General features: G+C 28.1%; 1 protein-coding gene across 6 annotated transcripts; it reads left to right on the forward strand.

Moving 5' to 3' along the window:
- The first annotated feature begins 210 nt into the window (after positions 1–210).
- LOC111690924 (zinc transporter 8) lies at positions 211–18694 on the forward strand. 6 transcript variants are annotated; one of them, XM_046955033.1, is made up of 10 exons: positions 211–429; positions 1451–2447; positions 5492–5620; positions 6157–6319; positions 10434–10587; positions 11529–11843; positions 15863–15965; positions 16041–16210; positions 16296–16366; positions 17960–18694. In XM_046955033.1, exons 2-10 carry the CDS (start codon positions 1854–1856, stop codon positions 18067–18069), a joined length of 1809 nt encoding a protein of 602 aa, XP_046810989.1. In that variant the 5' UTR covers positions 211–429; positions 1451–1853; the 3' UTR covers positions 18070–18694. The 6 variants fall into 6 exon arrangements, with proteins under 6 accessions (XP_046810989.1, XP_046810990.1, XP_046810991.1 ...); XM_046955034.1 differs by having other exon boundaries at positions 1737–2447; XM_046955035.1 differs by having other exon boundaries at positions 1883–2447.
- The last annotated feature ends 1698 nt before the right edge of the window (positions 18695–20392 follow it).

Genomic DNA, 20392 nt, shown 5'->3' on the forward strand with positions numbered 1-20392 from the left:
TTTGCGCAAATGGCTTTGGGCCGGCTAGGTTATAAATAAAAATTAATAATTGAAAACAACTTTTATTTTTTTCCCCTTTAAAAACTTACGGTTTTCTTGCAATATGTAATCTGGCAGCCCTGCTGACAGGCGATCGTTGTTTAGAATGAAAGCAATTTGAAATACTTTTTTCATTTAGGATTTATTTTCATTCATTCAGTCGAACATGTCGAAGCGTTAAGGTGTGATCGCGTAATCGTGTGACCAAATGTGCACAAATAATAAATAATTAAAAATAACAAAAATAAAGTAGAATTAATTAAACAAAAATAAAAATAGTAATTAATTGAATTTATAAATAATTGCATAAAGCAAAAAGTAATCAACCACAACATAACAACTACAAAGTGAATAAATAATTATCCCATAAGCATAAAACTACATTGAAAAGTAAATAGAAACATATAAGTACATACAAACGCAGTATACATACATATGTACTCAGATTAGTATCAATGATAAGGTGTTAATTGAAAGCGTCATAAATTTTAATCAACTAAACATTGAGTTGCAAACTACAACATAGTTTACTTATCTGCATATCTTTGAATGTAATTGAAATATGTAGTGTAGTGTAAAAAAAATAATTTTTATAAACAATAAAACTTATATTTAAAGTAAAACTTTATAGATATTAAAAATTTATTCTCCAAGTGATTAAAAATATCTTCAGTTGTAAATAAAATTTACATGTTTGTTTATTATTGACGAATATATATTATCATTAAAAGATTATAAAAACTAACTTATGTGATTTTTCCGTGTAGCCAGAGAAATAACGTTTAATTTATATGTATGTGTGTTATTGAGATTTTAATCATACTATCCAACAAAAACTAATTATTTAGCAACTAACAAATTGAATCGGCATATCGACTTCGATAAAATTGAATAAATTTGAAAAATTTATAAAATTGAATTATTTTTTTTTTATTTTTAAATACCCATTTTAAAAATAAATAATAAATAAAAATAATATATAAATAAAAATAATAATAAAATTTTTGAACTTTAAAATTATATCATATAGAACGAATTTTGAAAATATACTTGACTTATATTCTACAATTGTTGTAATAACGTTCAAAATTATGTCGTAAATAGTCGGTCGTAAAATAATCATTTGTCTTTTATCACCTTATTTAGGACCTTAATTCAAAACGATATGCCAATTCTTTAATATGTATGTACATCTGTGTCTAAAATATCAGTGTTTAAAATGGTATAACAGCGGGATTTTTTTTTACATATCGTTGTGCAAAAATGTTATTTGATAAAAATTATATGAAAATAAATTCACCATTTATTTTAAATAATACAGTTTAGTCTAGTATTTAATTATTTCATAAATATTAATAAACAACTCTTTAAATACTTCATAAATAAAATTTCATAAATTTACTAATTAAAGTTCTGATTAAAATAACTATCGTGTACAAATCCATTGTTTTTATACGTATTGTTATTGTATTAACCATAAAACAAACAAAATAAAATGTTTATCGAAATTTCGAATGCATGAATGGCAAGCAATAAAAAAATAAAGTTGAAATTATTATTATAATAATAACAATAACAAACAAAATTCATAAAGTATAATGAGAAAAGTACAAATAAATTGTAGTTTTTTAACCCGTTAAATAATTAAAATAAATTAATAAACACAAAAAATTAAAATATCTGTCCTAAAACAACAGCAACAATAAAAATAACAACAGCACATAAATTACTACATTCACACAGTATAACAGTAACACTTGTATCTATGTACATGCAACTACACTACAGCTACAACAACAACACACGCACGCAACATGTCAAAATATCATATTTTGAAAAATAGTGATTTCCACAATCATAATGATGATTCAATAACGACAAACGCCAGCGACACAATCGCTACAGTATCACCGCTTACAGACCATGAGGAAAACTTTGGCCTCTTTAACAGGAAGGGCGGCCACTATCATCAACATCATCATCATTCAACCGATCAAGATCAATTAAGACACGAAAATTCAGGGCATAAACTCAAACATCATATTCAGAAAATTTTCTATGACGATGATGATGATGTTGTTGCAGATAATCTTTATAGTCACGATCACAGCGATTTATTATTAGTCAGTGATAATCACGTTGAAGATCTCATTCAGTACAACAACAACAATATAATTGATAATAAAAAACAAAATATTTACACCAACAACAACAGCGGCAGCAACGACAATAATACGCCATCAACTACCGGTAAAATAATTTTCACAAACACTAACAACTTAATGACACCTTTGGATTCCGCTGCTACTGCTGCTGACGAATTTACAATGGAAATTCCATTACTACAACAAAATTTTAATAGCAACAACAACTACAATGAAGAGAGAAGAAATAACTTCGCCCATAAAGTACGTATAGTTTTTATTTTTTCTATTTTTATCTTTAAAAAGAAATGCATTTCTACTGCAGTTGGAAAGAAACTTGTGATATAATTATTTAGTTTCATTAGTTGCAGTATCTAAAAATATTTATCAGATACAAGTTCGTACGGGTACCTACTTTTCGTTTGATAAACAAAATCCGGAAAATGCTTTATTTATGTTTATCACTCATTTTACCAATCAATAGCAACGAAAACAAGAAACAAATTTTCTTTAAGAAAAGTAACCAAAACAAAATAATATATTACAGATTGATTTGCGAACAGGTTTATTCTTCTTTCTCCGCAAATAACTAAGAGATATTCAATGCTTATAGTCACTAAAATGAGAAAATTTAAGAGAATTTGGTTTATTATTGTAGTATAACTAAGCTGCCAGATGGATGTAGAAACAAATCGCCAAAATCTATCTGAAAATTGTACTCTTTTTTTTATCAAATCTTTCCACAAACATAGAATTTATTATACTATTTTATCATTCCAATTTATTTTTTATAAACTACACCACTTTAGTTGTATGGGGCCATTTTTCACATGGCCCCCATACAACTGTACCTCCGATTAGGGCTTGTTTTTTTGTTTTATTATTGTTTTATTAAACAATAAATGGCTTAAGTATATCTGCGGCAATGTACAATTCAACTTAAATGATTATGAAAACTAAATCACATTTTATTCGTGTACAGGGGTATGGTATTATATGGTCGGCCTCGCCCGACTATAACTTCTTACTTATTTAATATTGAACATGGCAACATAACATTTCTGCTAAGAATTCATAAGATTTTTTTGGACCCATAGCAAAAAGGACTACTTTTTGAGTGTTCTATAATATTGAACCTAGAACTAAGTATATAGAAACCGCAGTAAGTGAGAACATATAAAACGGATTTTTTTGTTTTTAACTGGTACTTTTTGTGTTTTTTATATAAGTTAATGGGAGTTTTTCCCCTTTTGCATGCTTTGAGTATAGAAGAAGAGACAAACTGATAGGAAATTTATTATTCAGAATTGGCCTGAATATTGAAGAAGAAATATTACTGTGGAAGATTTTTTGGATCGGTCCATATTTGGTTATAGCTCCCATACCTATACTATCGCACATAACTCATTATTAAAATCAGATATCCATATAAAATTTGGTACAAGCATTGTTCTCATATATAGAAATATTACTATGAAATCTTTTTCCGATTGGTCCATAATTGGTCATACAAGTTCCCCACCCGAAAAACGCGTAAAACTCATTTCTTAATTAAGATTTCCATATAAAATTTGGTACAAGTATTTCTCATATACACAAAAATATTACTAAGACATTTTTTTCCATCGGTCCATAATTGGTCATAGCTCCCATACAAGGTCCTCTCCCGAAAATAACTTAAACGCACATAACTCATTACTAAATTAAGATATCCATATAAAGTTTGGCACAAGTGTTGCTCAAATACAGAGAAATAATATTGTGAAATGTTTTTCCGATCGGTCTATAATTGATCATAGCTACCATATAAAGTCCGTTTTAGAAAAACACACATACAAGGTTCCCTTCCGAAAATCAGAAAAAACGCACATAACCCATTACCAAATATTTATATCCATACATTTAGCAAAAATATTGCTTTTATATACATAAATTCACTATAAAATTGTTTTACGACCGGTCCATATTTGATCATAGCTCTCATACCAGGTCCAGAGAATCACTAAGATTCACAATATTTATTACCAGGTAATGATATAGATACAGAATTCTGAAATTTTGTCTTTATATACATAATTGGACATAGCTCCCATATAAAGTTCTTTTACGAAAATGTCTTAAACGCACATTACTTATTACCAAATAAAGCTATTGATACATAATTTGGCAAAAATATTAGTTTTGTATAAAAAAATTATATTTCTCCTATACTAGGTCCAGCGCCTGAAAGCGCTTTAACCGCATTTAAAGAGCATTATCAATTTGTGTTGAACAAAATTATATATGTATTTGTATTTTGAAAAGCTCTAAATCTTTCACACACATGCTAATTACTAAATTTATAATGTTCAATAAATTTTCTAATTGTAGTAGATTTAACTTTTGGGATTTTTTGAAAACTTATTTCTACAAATATTTGATCAATTAGAAAAGTTATAACATAGAAGTAGCTGGTGTAGTGTATATAAGATTCGGCACAGCCGAATATAGCACTATAACTTGTTTTATTTTCGAACCAACGAAAATTAATTTTAATTCAAAATAAAAAAAAAACAATTAAAAAAGAATAATTGGGTGTGGCCGACCAGTTATAAGTATATCTAAAATATATGATGTGTTTTGATATATTGATATATTTTAGATGAAAAAATGATTTTCTGATAGAGACTACACTTGGAATCTAAGGTCAAATATAAACCGATTCTAGCAAAATTTGATGTAGGGGTCTTCGTTGACATTGAAGTTAATTATGCCAAATTTCATTGACTTTGCAAAATGGCTTTACGAAGTTTTGCAGTACCATTTATGCTTGTATAATAAAACGTAGTTGTGCTTATTTTTGTAGGGTTATTAGTATAATTGACATAGTAATGAGCTTCAAATTTACATGGTCCTATAATAGGGAGGCTATGTGAAATTATAGACCGATGTAAACCATTATCAATAGAATTCGTCCTTATCAAAAGTAATGCATGTAACAAATTGTATCCCATTATCTTCAAAATTGAGAGCTGTACTTAAAGGTGTGTATAGGACCGTTTATTCTGGGCGCAAGCGATATTTCATAACGACAAAAGTCCCTAAATGTAAGGAGTTATTTCATTTTTCATAATATTTTATTAAGAACTTGATTGATTGGTTTTAAACACAATTTTAGGGTATACAAATTGAACTCAATGTCGTTGTTATTTTTGTAAATATAAAAATCTGGTTCCCTACGGCATTTAGTCCCATTTGTAAATTTCTAGGAATTTAAAAAAAAAATATTTTATTTATATATTGTATGATTTTATATATTTTTCTATCAGCAGCAGTATGATTTTGAATGCGTTTGCTTGTTCAATCAAAAAGGATTTGCGTCCAACCTCAAGACCAATTCAACAAAGAGTGCTAAATCAAAAATCCTATGGGCCATTGTTTTGTGTTGCATATTTATGGTAAGTACTTTCATTTTAGCATTTGTTGTAATTCAGTTTTTATTAAAGATCAGCAACAAAAATTTGCAATAGTACCTAATGTTATTATCTGTTTTAGCATATCCAATATTAAATTAGTACAATTCTAGAGGCAGGGAATTGCTTCGGATTATTAACCGGTTTCGAAAAATTCAATAAATTTTTTTTAGATATTTATATGTTATTCTGTTTGTGATTATTAGAATTTAATTTTGTAACCTTATATGATATGTAAATATATTGTGGAGTATTATAGTTAAGTAGTCAATTTAACTTTGTCCGTCTGTATATTAGTTGGAAACAAATGAGCGTTTTATTTCAGTTAAAATATAAATTCTATAATGTAGGGTATATAATATTCGGCACAATCGAAGATAGCAAGCACTCATCTGTGTTTTATTTTTCATTGCTTTTTAAATACACCTACTTACATAAATTCATATCTATATGTGTGTATGAACATATGAAACATTATTTCTTTTATGTTTCCTTTCATTTGTGTTTTATTTTACATACAGGTTGTTGAATTTCTGGGTGGTTATTTAGCCGGAAGCTTAGCCATTATGACGGATGCCGCACATTTAGCATCAGATTGTATTAGTTTCGTTATTGGTCTAGTAGCCATTTGGTTGGGCAGCAAACCACCGGATGCAAAAATGTCATTTGGATATAAACGATTTGGTATGTAAACATCCTTAGAAGACACTTATTTTAAGAAGTAAACTTACACAAATATTTGAAATACAACATCCTACAAAAAATAGTATTAGTTTTACAACTATTTATAAAACATACATTTTAGCATGAACTCGTTTTAGTTTGGCGTTGGTAATTTTTGTTTGAAATTTTTACCTTCCGAACTGGTTCTAAAAAAGCTTCTGGAACTAGTTCTTCAATTAGTAATATTTGTTTGAATTTGTCAACCTAGGTACTAGTTTCAACTGATTTTAAGAATTTCATTCGAAACCAATATGCGTTCCATTGACTTTTTGTAATAGTAATGTGTTACTTGTTTCAAAGAACTAGTTCCTTTAAAACTATTTAGGTTAGGTTAGTAGGAGGATGTTTAAACCATCAAATCCGAAGAAATACACCTAGGCCACTATTGGGCCTGTTGTGCGCTCCTTATCATGAAAAAGAAGTTATAAAATTTTTCCTGGTATGTAAAATAATTAAAATTAAAAACATTTAATTAAACTAGTTTACAATGATTTTGTTCATGTTATAAAATCTATATGTAGTTCTTTATTAACGTCTTAGTGTTAAAAAAATATTGCAAGAAATTAAATCAATCGTAAAATTTTTCAATTATTTATAAAGAAGAAAATACTGAAAAAGGGTTAAATTAAAAGGGAACAAAGTTAATATCTATAGTTCTAGTTTTTTTTATATATAAAAACGTTGTATTGATCTTCTTCACAACACAATGGTTTTCTTGTCACAAAACCATTGAAACATTTTCTTAATTTTTTACATACTAAAAATTTTATAACAAAAGGAATCCTAAATTTTTTATTATTCAAAGTGCAATTGATATTATCTTATCAAATATTCTTAATTTGTGAAAAACAATACTACCTCCAGTTCTTATGCACAAATATTTATACCCTACACTACTTTAGTGGGGAGAGTATATTGGGTTTGTGCTGATGTTTGTAACATACAAAAATATTTGTCCTATACCCAGCTTAAAGTATACACTGAAAAAAATCCATGCCTAATATATACGAAAAATGTCGTACATTGTACGAATCGTTCGTTGTTTCGCACCACGAAATTCTTTCGTAATATATACGAAATTGTACGAAATATTTTAGTATAATGCAAAATATTCTTGAAAAAATTAATTTACATAAATTGAAAAAAGGGAATTTGAATAAATATGGTAAAATTTACGAAATATTAATTTATTCAAACATTTTTGTTCATTTTAAAATAAATTTTTTATTTTTAGTTCAAAATTATTCTCCACACGAATTTTCAATTTTTTTTATGAAAATAATTCGAGAATAATATTATACTTTTTCTTAAATTTTATAAAAATGTTGTGGTTTTATTTAATCATAATATAATTAATATCATTATGTTTAATATCGCTAAAATTTAAAAAAAATATTACAAAAGGTTTTCGTACTTTCGTAAAAATAGAAAAGGGTATTATTAAATAATATTTCGTATTATACACGAAATTTTTGTGAATATTACGAAAATAGAAGTTACGAATTTTTTTTTCGTAAAGTTGAGCATGGATTATTTTCAGTGTACCAATCGGCTTAAACTATGTCTGCCCATACGTCTGGCTGGCTGTTCATGTAAACTTTGTGCGCAAGGTACAGGCCGCAATTTTCAAGATAATTGGACCAAGGACGAAGCCTATTGAAAATGGTTAAAATCGGTCCATTATTTCGACTAGCCCCCATACAACCGTACCCCCCAAATAGGGCCTTTGGGCTTATAATCAATTTAAATGATCTATTATGTCAACAAAAGTCGACAAAATATAGTTTTTGTAATGATTGGGCTTCATTTGACCCTAGCCCCCATACAAACTCCCCATGACTTAAAGATCAAAATTCACTTACAAACACTAATAACACTTTTAAATTCTACATAAATAACTTTGAAGTCGACTTAACCCCCTCTACCAGCATTCATAAGGAAAGGGTCATATTTTGCCCCACTCCCCTTTGAGCCCTCTTGTAAAAAATCTCTTTTTTTGTCAAAAAATTAAAAATAATCCGAAATAAATTTAAAAAACAAATCAAATACTTTATTTTTTAAATAATCCCCATTTTTAACATACTGACTGGTGTAGGGTATCATATGGTCGGCTACGCCCGACTATACATTCATACTTGTTAAAATTTAAATGCGTAGATTATGTATATTGATAACGAAATTTTTATTGAGTTATAAACAGAGGATTAATTTACCGAGATTCATAATAAATTTATTTGATATACACATAATGTAAAAGTTGTTAACTTCTGATATTAAAAATTTTGAATTTATACGATTTTTTACTGACCCCTAAAATATTATTGAAAATTTCACTTTATAACGTCATGATAATTTGATTCGACATTATATACAATAATGTCAAAGTAGTTTTTCCACAAAAAAAAAATCGTTACGACTTTTTGCAAAATATATATTCAATGACAAAATTTTAGTTTTTAGATATACGTAAGTGAAAATAAACATTAAAAGTATGTGTCTACTGATTATTATTTAGTTATTTTAGTTTTACATGGAATATTTCTTCAAGTATGAGTTAAAACGAAAAACTTAACTGACCTCTTTTACAAAACATTTTTATGTATCTACTGATTACTGTTTAGTTATTTTAATTTTTATTCCCTCTAAGGATAACATACTTAATATATAAAGTACAAAATTTCACATGAAATAAAGATGTTATTGTCGTTGTCCTAATGTTCCCAGCAATTCTACAAAGAAGCAATGCATCCAAAAATGGCAGTCAGTGCCACTAACATTTAACCACACTGAAAATAATCCATGCTCAACTTTACGAAAAAAAATTTCGTAACTTCTATTTTCGTAACATTTACAACAATTTCGTGAATAATACAAAATATTATTTAATAAAACCATTTTTTATTTTTACGAAAGTACGAAAACCTTTCGTAATATTTTTTTCTTAAATTTTAGCGAAATTAAACATGATAATATTAATTATATATTATTATGATTAAACAAAACTACAACATTGTTATAAAATTTAAGAAAAAGTATCATATTATTCTCGAATTATTTTCATTAAAAAAATTGAAAATTCGTGTGGAGAATAACTTTGAACTAAAATTAGAAAATTTATTTTAAAATGAACAAAAATGTTTGAATGAATTAATATTTCGTAAATTTTACCATAAATATTCCTTTTTTTCAATTTATGTAAATAAATTTTTTCAAGAATATTTTGCATTATACTAAAAAATTTCGTACAATTTCGTATATATTACGAAAGAATTTCGTGGTGCGAAACAACGAACGATTCGTACAATGTACGACATTTTTCGTATATATTAGGCATGGATTTTTTCAGTGCACTAATGTACTTTTAGTAACTAGAATGAAGACAGTCGTCACTTTAAAGTTCCCAAGTGTGGAACCTAAGAAACAAACTTAAGCTAAAAATGTGGATTATTTTTTACATAATAAAGTATTTTATTTGTTTTTTTACTTGATTCCGGAATATTTTATTGACGACAAAAAAGGAGATTTTCTACAAGAAGGTTCATAAATATTGGCCTATCCTTAATAATTTTTGTAGAGGATTTTAAGTCATAATAAAACATTTAACATAATTATGAGCCCAAAAACCCTATTTGCCCTAAAATAAAGGACCGATTTAAACAATTTGCAAAAGCTTTCGCCCTTGGGCCAAAAGAGGAGATGTGCCAAATTTCATTCAAAAGATTAGAATGTGCCAATTTTATCAAATTTCTTGAAAATTGCAAACTGTAGCGCGCACACAAGCTTTATATAGACACACAGAAAGTGTTTCTGTGTCGATTGTTATATTGTTATTCGGGTTTGTTCGGCAGACAATCTGGGTCAACTTATTAAAACTTTTAATAGTATAAATACATCTTTAAACCAGCCGAAAAGGCAAGAGTTTTTAAATAATGTAGATGTTTATATTCATATCCAATCATTTCACATTTGGAGTGGTAAATTTTTTTTGAAGCAGTTTTAATGTTATGTTTTATAATCAAAATGATTTGAGTAAATAAATGGTAAATAGGTTTAATTGAAATTGTTTTATTTACAGAGGTCATGGGCGCAATTGTATCGATTTTGGGCATTTGGATACTGACCGCAACTTTGGTTTTAGTGGCGATACAGCGCATTTATTCTAACGACTATGATTTAGATGCAAATACTATGATGACCATTTCTGGTATCGGAATTTTAATTAATATCATGTAAGTGTGAGTGCGCGTTCAAATGTATGTATATTTATGTATACATACATATGTGTTTATATGTACACTAGGGTGGCAATAAAAATATAAATTTTGACTTTTTCAATATAATGTGTCAATAATAATTACACAATCTGTTTAGGTACCTATTTTCAATAAATTTTCGGCTTGTAAGTTTTAGACACCAGGGTACAGATAATTCGTTCGAATATCGTTTAAATCAAAAAAATTCAAATATTTTACCGTCATCCTAATGTACACATATGTTTATTCATATACATACAAACATATGTCTGTATATACTTGTATTGTAAATGTAATGTGGTTGATGGCATTTAACTAAATATATTAGGGTGGCCAGAAATAATAACTGCAAATCTATTAAAACTTAGAATACGTTTCTAAACAATTTTATTCTTGCGCCAATTTTTTTATTTTTTATTCCAAATAAATATGCAATACTGTTTTAATTCCAAAATTTTCGAAAGAGAAAGAATGTTATTACATCCATAGATCCAGTGCACCGCATATGGCAACATTAAAAACTTTCACTTCAGTGTCACCCTCACATACATATAAACAATAGGGAGTTTTTTGTTTATACAAACATACCTATAAATTTTAAACTGAGTTATGTTAGTTTTAGTTATATGTATAAAATAATTTCCAATACAACTTTTAATGAGCATTGATCAATTTTGTAGCAGGAGTCAAATTATACCAATCCGCACTTTTTATTTTAAAAATAACAACCTCAATTAACTTACGTATATTTGTATTTTTTTCCTCTTGTAGTTATATGAAAGGGACCATATTTATTTTTAAATAAATTTTTACAAAAAAAAATTAAATAAAAAACGTGAGCCGTTTAATTTCAGAGAAATGTTAAAATATTCATTTAAATTTTCTCACCATTTTCTGTTCACTTTACGTTTTTTCAGTATGATTTTTATTTTACACACCTCAGTGCTCGACCTACCAGCAGGTAGTATTGGTTCCTCTCATGGTCATTCTCATAGTCACAATCATAATGGTCATCACCATGGTCACAGTCACTCACACTCCACAAACTTACATCGACGACACAGTAATGATAGCGGGCAGTTGTATACAGAGTTTGCAACGAGGTCACTACTTCCTACGGACAGCGATGCCGATGCTACTGATGCTATTGACACTGGCGGCGCAACATCAATGGAATTGTCGTCTGCACCAATGGTGCTCAACGGAAATTTGTCGAAACATCAACAAGATGGGTAAGAATTTATTGAAATTAAATTATTCTGTGGCCATTTATTTCAATGTAGTAATTTGTACAAGACATAAAAGAGCAGTTTTTGCAGCTTTTGTTATCATCGTTTCTTCTGTACGTTCATTTAAATTCTAACTGAGCTTTTTAACTTAGTGGTAGAATAATACTTTAACAAATAATTAAATCTTTTCAAAACATTGCATAAAGATAAATGGGATATATGTGATAGAGTCATCATATAAATTCTCAATTATATTTAAATTGAATAGACCACTTGTTACTAGAGCAAAGAAATGTTCTACAACCTTTGTACTTGCTGCGACGAATATAAATAATAAAAGGATTCATCAATTGCCATTAGCTTAATTTCAAAAACTAATAAATTGAATTCAGTTTCCAGTAACTCACATACGTTCGTAGAGAATATAGAATTACAAATGATTACACAAAGTAATTCATTATATGGCCAATAACAATTACTTGTAAAATTAATTTAGCAATAACCGAGTATAATTGTTTGTAATTGTATTTGAAGTTTTTCCAATTAAAATTACTTCTAATGTGTAATTGACCCAATTACAATTACTTGCAATTGAAGATTTACCAATTACAATAATGTTGTTTGTGTCATAATTCATAAACAGCACTTTATTTTACAAAAGATTTATAAAACAAAATTTTTGGCACAGCCGAATATAACACTCTCATTTGTTAATTTTACAGCATTTCTTAAACAAAATATACAATATTTGGTATTATTTGAAAGGTTTTATGAAGCCAAGTTTAGTGGTGCGCAAAATTGTGCATACATTTTATTTTTATTGTTGAAAAACCTAACAATTTTTAATATTTTGGAATATGACAATTATGAGCAGACGGTTATTTATGATTAATACATCATTGAACGCAGCTTTAAATCCCTTTCAAACGATACCCTATATTGGATATTTTATTTCAAAACAAAAAGTTAAAAAATATATTTCCGAGATGTTTCTCATGATCGGTCATCGCTAGACTTAAAATATTTTGGGAATCATTATAAAACAAAGCAAGATAAATTTTGAGAGGGGTAACAAAAACACGTTCTTGCATTCTATGCAGAGTGAGTCGGTCCATTGTGATTCCCTTCAAGAAGTGAAGATTCAAAACAGAGAAGACAAAAACGCTACAACAACATAAGAGAGAAAGAAAATAGGTAAAGAGGATATGTGAATAGATAATAACAAAACAGACTCATAAATAATCATAAATACTAACGAAAATCCATGCCCTCCTATAAAACTCAGTCAAAGAAGTGACTAATTCCCTTGACAAAACAAAGTAGGTTGCGAGGGTTAAGTCCCGCAATTTCCCCCAGTTCGCCGTAGAACCTATTCCCTAGCCAATTTAGCCTGAGGTTTTGTATCCTAGGACATTGGCAGATTATATGTTCGATCGTCTCTACCTCCTCCGCATCTTCGCATAACCTGCAATAGTCCGGTATACTACTGTCCCACTTACTGACAAAGGTTCTAACTGAGCTGTGCCCAGAATCCTTAGACTGCGTCTTTCCAGTCCTATAAGTATTTTGGTAGCACCCATATCAAGTTATGGCCACAGGGCCTTTGATATCTTGCAATCCAATCTACTATTCCAGGACTGGTTAATGATATCGCGCATTCGCGCAATATATATAAAAAACATGCATACTTCCAGTAATCTAAGTATTTCAACGTCTTAATCTATGGTGATTACATATTTTTGTTGGTGGGAATACTTATACCTCATAGACAAAGAAAAAGATTGTTGACCTATTTGATAACGTTGGGAATTGAAATTCGAGCTAAGTAGTTTATTCAACTGAATAGTGAGTAATAATTCAAAATTATTGTATTATTGTTAATATATGTATGTATTAATATATGTATGTGATACTCAATGGTATAATTTGTAAACATTTCCATATTTGTACCTATATTTTGCTATTTAAAGGAATAAGGATTTAAGCAAAAAAAAACTAACTTAAATAATTCAATTTGTGGTAAAAATTGTTAAGCTAAAAGATACAATTATAGAACTAATATAAAATTCAACAAATCAAATTTATAATTTGATTTAAGATTTCCTTTGAAATCTAAAACATCATACATATTTAAAATAATTGCAACTTCAAGATATAAGAGACAATAAACTGTTTCTAAATTGAATATATATTTGTATTAACACTAGAAAATAGAATACATGTTTATTTAATGTAACGACCAAAACTTTTAATGGTCGGAATTACATAGCTAGATACTAAAACAAAAAAATTTATATCTCCTTTTGCTAATACTTAATTGGATCTCGAAATTCGTTTGTATTTGGGGCCAATACCAAAGACTCTCAAAGTAAAATATATCGCATTTGTAAAATTTTTAAACTTATTATATATATTTCTTCCGATTTTAAAAATAAGCTATACAAGAAAGCTAGAGTACTTCATAAATCTGTCATAGCAATAAATTGAAGGGGTCTAGATGTTTACCGCTTTTCCGCATTTATCTTTAGATTAGACAGGGTTAAAAGATGAATATAACTCCATTCAATCCGAAGAAATACATCGGGCATGTTGTATGATATGAAAATGTTCATTAACAATAAATAACCTTAATAGACCATTCAAACCGAGTCGAAATTAAGTTATTTGAGCTCGAAATTAAAAAGTAAATCTTACCTGTACAGACCGGTGATTTTGAAACTTGCGTAAATCACTTTTGTCACATATATTATATTTTTGAAACAATTTTAATTTATATTTTGCTGTTTATACCCTACACCACTTTAGTGGGGGGTATATTGGGTTTGTGCTGATATTTGTAACGCACAATAATATTGGTCCTATACCCAACTTAAAGTATACCAATCGGCTCAGAATAATTTTCTGAACCGATTTAGCCACGATTTATTCCACTATTTCACATAGCCCCCATACAACTGGACCCGCCGAATAAGATCATAATTATATTTATAATACTCGTATCTCGACAAAAAACTGTAAAACCAAGTTTTATACTAGCCTTAATGACCCTCAAGAACTCTATAATTACAGGGCCTTATTTGACCCTAGCCCCTATAAAGAGCACTCTTCAAAATTTGACTTAAATGTATCTGAGGCAAGGTACAATTCAACTTAAATGTTTTATTATGGAAACTTAATAAAATTAACATTTTTGTAACAGGTATAGGATATATGGTCGGCCTCGCCCGACTATTATTTCTTACTTGTTTTATGTTGTTTTAAAATTTTTATTATTTTTTGATAGGGATCTTTGTTATGATTTCAAGTTATTTCTAAAAAAAATTAATATCCCATTCAGACCGAGTCGAAATAAAGTAATTTGGGCTCGAAATTATAAATAAAATCTTACCTGTCTGAATCGGCTATAAGCAAAATTACTTGATTTCAAATCATCAAAATGTATGGGAAATTACTAAATTTCGAGTACATTTTGATCGAAATCTCGAAATTACTTACTTTAGTTTTTTCACTGAATGTATAATAGTTAAATGTTCGGAAAAATCACTTTCCTAGACTTTATTCCTAAAAATTTTCAGTTAGTTTTCGTGAAGGATGTTATATCCGGAGCAATATCACCAGTATATTTAGATCTTATTTAATGATAGCCTGACAATAACAACAAAATTTCACTGTCCTCAAAATTCGCACGTCCAACTTTGCAAATTGTACTAACTTCAGACTTTATCATTAAACGGTAGTGTATCTCTGTTTTGGGGTATTCAATATAGAACCCTAGGTCCGCTATGTCCCCCAGTTTAAAGCACGTCCAAGTTTGTGTATAGCATTTCAATGTTTTCAGTATACATACATTTATGACGTACATATTTGTTTAATTAGTTCTCCTAGAGGATAAAGTGTTGTACTTTCCTTGTGCCATCATATTTTACTTTCATACTAGAGACAGCTACAGTAATATGCATTTGAAACTATGAATGTATTTATATCTGAAAGCAATATAATTGAATAAATTTCTTAATTTACAGAAATGACAATAATTTAAATCTTCGTGCAGCCATGATACATGTTATCGGTGATTTAATACAAAGTTTTGGTGTATTTCTGGCATCAGTATTAATTAAAATATTTGTAAGTCAATAAGCAATTGCACCTTAAAGCAACGTATAATAAATAAATCTCATCATATTTATTTCTCATCCTCAGCCAAAAGCAGTATTCCTTGATCCATTGTGCACTTTGCTGTTTTCAATAATTGTTATAATGACAACAATTAATTTATTCAAAGAATCAATGCATTTAATAATGGATTCAATACCTCAGGGCCTATCAATAGATGATCTCGAAATGGATTTATTAAATATAGAAGGAGTCAAGTAAGTATTTCAATGTTTTCTATTGCAATATATTTCGATTGATTTAAATGATTTACTCTCTCCTATTTCATTTTAATGATTGTAGGTCTGTACATCATTTGAATGTTTGGAATCACACTTCAAATTACAGCATTTTAATGGTTCACTTGGTCATTGGTAATTATAACTTTCAATTGTTTATAATAGACAGAACATCAATCATAATCTACTTAAAACATTCATATAATTAATCTGTATATATTATCTACTTATATATACGAATGTAAACACTTGTGAATGTGAACATACGTATGTATTTATGTATGTATGTATGTACATTAGAGTATTTCGCAGGACAAACATTTTGTTAGAACACGGTTGGAGTGATGTGTATCGTTGTGTATTAAGAAAATTTATCTTTAGCTTCCTACTGAATACGGAAAAATATATATTTTTTTTCGAAATAGTTTTACATGATCAATCCTGACTAAGTTTCCAAAAATGTTTTTATGGATCAAATATTTAAGGCAACTGTTAAATAATATGTATAATTTGTATATTCCCATTTCGGTTATTTCAGTTCTAAATATTGGTCTAAGACTCACAAAGGTGCTTTGGGTTCTTATTAGATTCAAAGAAGATCTAGCGAAACAAGATCTAGCGATAGAAAGAGCTATCGGTTCACGTTTTCACATAACTTTAGTAATAAAGATTCAATAAACGTATTTCGTAGGAATACAAATTTAAATAACAAATTTAATGAGGTCCGCTTCATAGCTTACCCTAAAACCTCTTACACACATTTTTTGTTAGTAAAAACATCGTCTAAAAATTACACATGGCGACAAAATCCTGAGACCGATATTATTATACGTTTTAAAAAATCCAAAACAACATCATTCATAAAATATTGTGTGTTATATGAAAGTCTATTCTTTCAATTTTACGATAAATGCTTAACATCTGATATATATTATTTATCTTTCGTTATATCTTCACCTATAGCTCGTAAACTCATGATTTTCATATAGTTTGCGTGTTTTTTCAAAGTCCAGATATGGTGGAAAAATTCGGAGGCCACACTTGGATTCATCGCATCTCAATCATTTAGGTTAGGTTGTCTAAAGTACCTGTAAGAAGTATAGATAGGAGAAAGTAGAAAAGAGTGTATAGAAAAAAGCTGAGAAGAAAAGTGAAGAAAGAAATCAGATATAGTTGTCTTGGTTAATGGGAGTACTGAAGTTCACGTCCATTCTGTCAATTTAATGAACGCCATAAGATGTTCCAATTGCATATTCGAAAATTCAGATAGATCGACAAAAGAGGCCGATCTATGTGTCCAAATTCGGGTCTCTGCCGAGGCAGGACAATTACAGAGAAAATGAGATATAGTCTCCTCTTCATCCTCATTTGAACAGCTCCTACAGAAATCATTGGAAAGAAGACCAATGCGTCTAGCATGATTTCCAAACTTACAGTGGCGACTAACAATCGATACCAGCTTGCTCAGTTGTGATCTTTGGAGAGCAAGAGAATTTTTAGAGGGATTTATGAAAATTTCATCCCTAAAATGCTTTGTTTCCTTTTTTCTTTTTTTTTTTGTCCTATATTGCACAAAACAATTTTCAATGCTTTGAATACTAAAATTAATTATTCTGAATGCCTTAATGTTTCTTCTACTTATAGACCATTCATTTTACCTTAAACAATATATTTATACATTTACATTTATTTATGTTATTTGTAATTATTTGTGTTTTGATATTTCAGATATTCTAACCGATAGCAATACAGTCCTAATGAAAGCCACACAATTAGCTGGAAGTGCAAAATACAACATTAAGCATAGCACTATACAAATTGAACGAGTGACCTCATAAATTTTCTGCACTCCTTCACTCAAAATTATTATTAAAATTCGAAAATTTTAAATAATTTTTCTTAATACTTTAATGTTAGAACATTAAATGCCAAAGTATACCAAACACTTATTGTTCCTAAAAATTATATGTACATAGATTTATAAGTTATTAATATGTAAATATATATATATGTATGTAAGTATAGGACTGATTTACTTTAATAGTGATCTAACACCAAGAAATATTGTTTTGAAAATAATGATTTTGTTAATTTTAAAATCGAAATTATTTTTGAGCGATATTGTCATTAATTATTTTACAATATATGTTAATACCGCTTTCAGAAGTCTATGCACAGAAACCAAAATATTGAGTTGGAACACAATCAAGGTAAATGAGCATATACGCACATATTTCAAAACTATTTACATTAATAAGTAGATATGAATTAAGTGTATTTTTGTACAATTACTAAAAATATTAATGTTAAATTTAGAATAAATTTTTGAAATTATTTACTATTTATTCAATACTATTTAATGTTAGTTTATAGTACAATGATAAATAAGTTGAATAAGAACAATATTTATTCTTTTTGATTTATGATGCCAAATATACAAATTTATTTTATAAATCATCTAAATATTTTGGATTATGAGTTTTTATTTTTTGCTTAAAAATTTATAAATTGAACTTATTTACTTCATACACACATTACTATGTACATACAATTGATTTTATTATGTAAAATTATTTGTAAATATTTAATGTGGTTATAAACTAATGAATTGTGTCTTTAACCATTGATTATACACAAAATCTCTAAATAATTTCCAAGTGTGGTAAATTTTATTTTAATTACATATTTGTTTCTAGGAATAATTATAAACAAAATACTAAATTAGTAAAAAAAATTAATCAATTTAATAAAACAAAAATTAATTCCGAGAAAAAATATTTATTTCTTATGTAAAAAATATTTTTTTGTAATGTATAGTGTGATTGTAGTCAAATAAAAAAAGGTCACAAAAAATCCAGAAATCCATGACAGTTATTAAGTTTAGTTATGTATTAAGGTTCAAAATAGGAAAGTTCATATATGGAAAATTTATAATATTTAGGGGTTAAGACAATGTTATCACTTTTTGAACAAATACACGGTTATTTACAAAAACACCTTTTCTGCTCAGATTTTATTAAAAACAGCGCACACAAGTTCAATTGTCTAAATTTCAAAAATCTTCAGTTTTTTAAAATATTAGCGCGTGTTGTCCATCAACTATTATAAGAATCAAAGTCAGTCTGGAAAAATTTAAAAAAGGATCGGAGTAATAAAAGGATATTTGAATATATCCCATATTATTTTTATTGTTAATAAATAAAAAACAATGATATAATTCTACAATTATTATTTGTTGTGTAAAAATTGTTTATAACTTTGTACAAATAATTAGGAAAACAATAAAATTTAATTTAAACCTAATAGGTAAAAATTGCAGTTGTTTGCTCTGTTATGTTAAACATTTGCCTACATAAATATATGACTGCATACAATAACAAATACATATGTATGTATGCCTTTGTAAAAAATTTAACTCGACGTAACGGAAATCGGTTAACCATAAAACAATTTAAAAGGCTTTTTATACGTAATTTTAAATGAAAGCCAATAATTGCTGAACATGTGAAATTATTATAAATTATACGTATATGTACTTATTAAAGCGTAGATTTATTTGTATATATTGCACAAAGAGTTTATATGCACTTATGTATGTATGTCTATTCGTCTGTTAATTGAAGGCAAGAACGGATTTTTTTCAAAATATTCCCTGCTTTTAATAAGTTTAATATTAACCTGTAAGATTTAAGATTATACGAACAATAAGGATACAATATATGCAGCAATTTTATTGTGAAGGCACTCTATTTCCGATTCGTAAATGGGAATGGAGCAGAGAAAAAGTGTGATAATTTCAACTAAATTCTTGTCCAATCCACGATTTGTATATTGTATCATTTATTAAAGTACAGAATTTCGATGTCTGCTTGTAAACAGTAAATTATATACTTTTTATACCTTACACCACTTTAGTGGAGGGTATATTGGGTTTGTGCTGATGTTTGTAACGCACAATATTACCGGTCTTATACCTTAAAGTATACCAATCGGCTCAGAATCATTTTCTGAGTCCGTCCGTGTAAACCTTGTAATCAAACTATAGGTAGCAATTTTGAAGATAATTCAATGAAAATAGGTACATGATCTTTTATTGTCCCAGGGACAAAGCCTATTGAAAGTGGTTAAGATCGGTCCATTATTTCACCTAGCCCCCATACA

This window comes from Lucilia cuprina, chromosome 6 (genome assembly GCF_022045245.1).
Source record: "Lucilia cuprina isolate Lc7/37 chromosome 6, ASM2204524v1, whole genome shotgun sequence".
Lineage (NCBI taxonomy): Eukaryota > Metazoa > Arthropoda > Insecta > Diptera > Calliphoridae > Lucilia > Lucilia cuprina.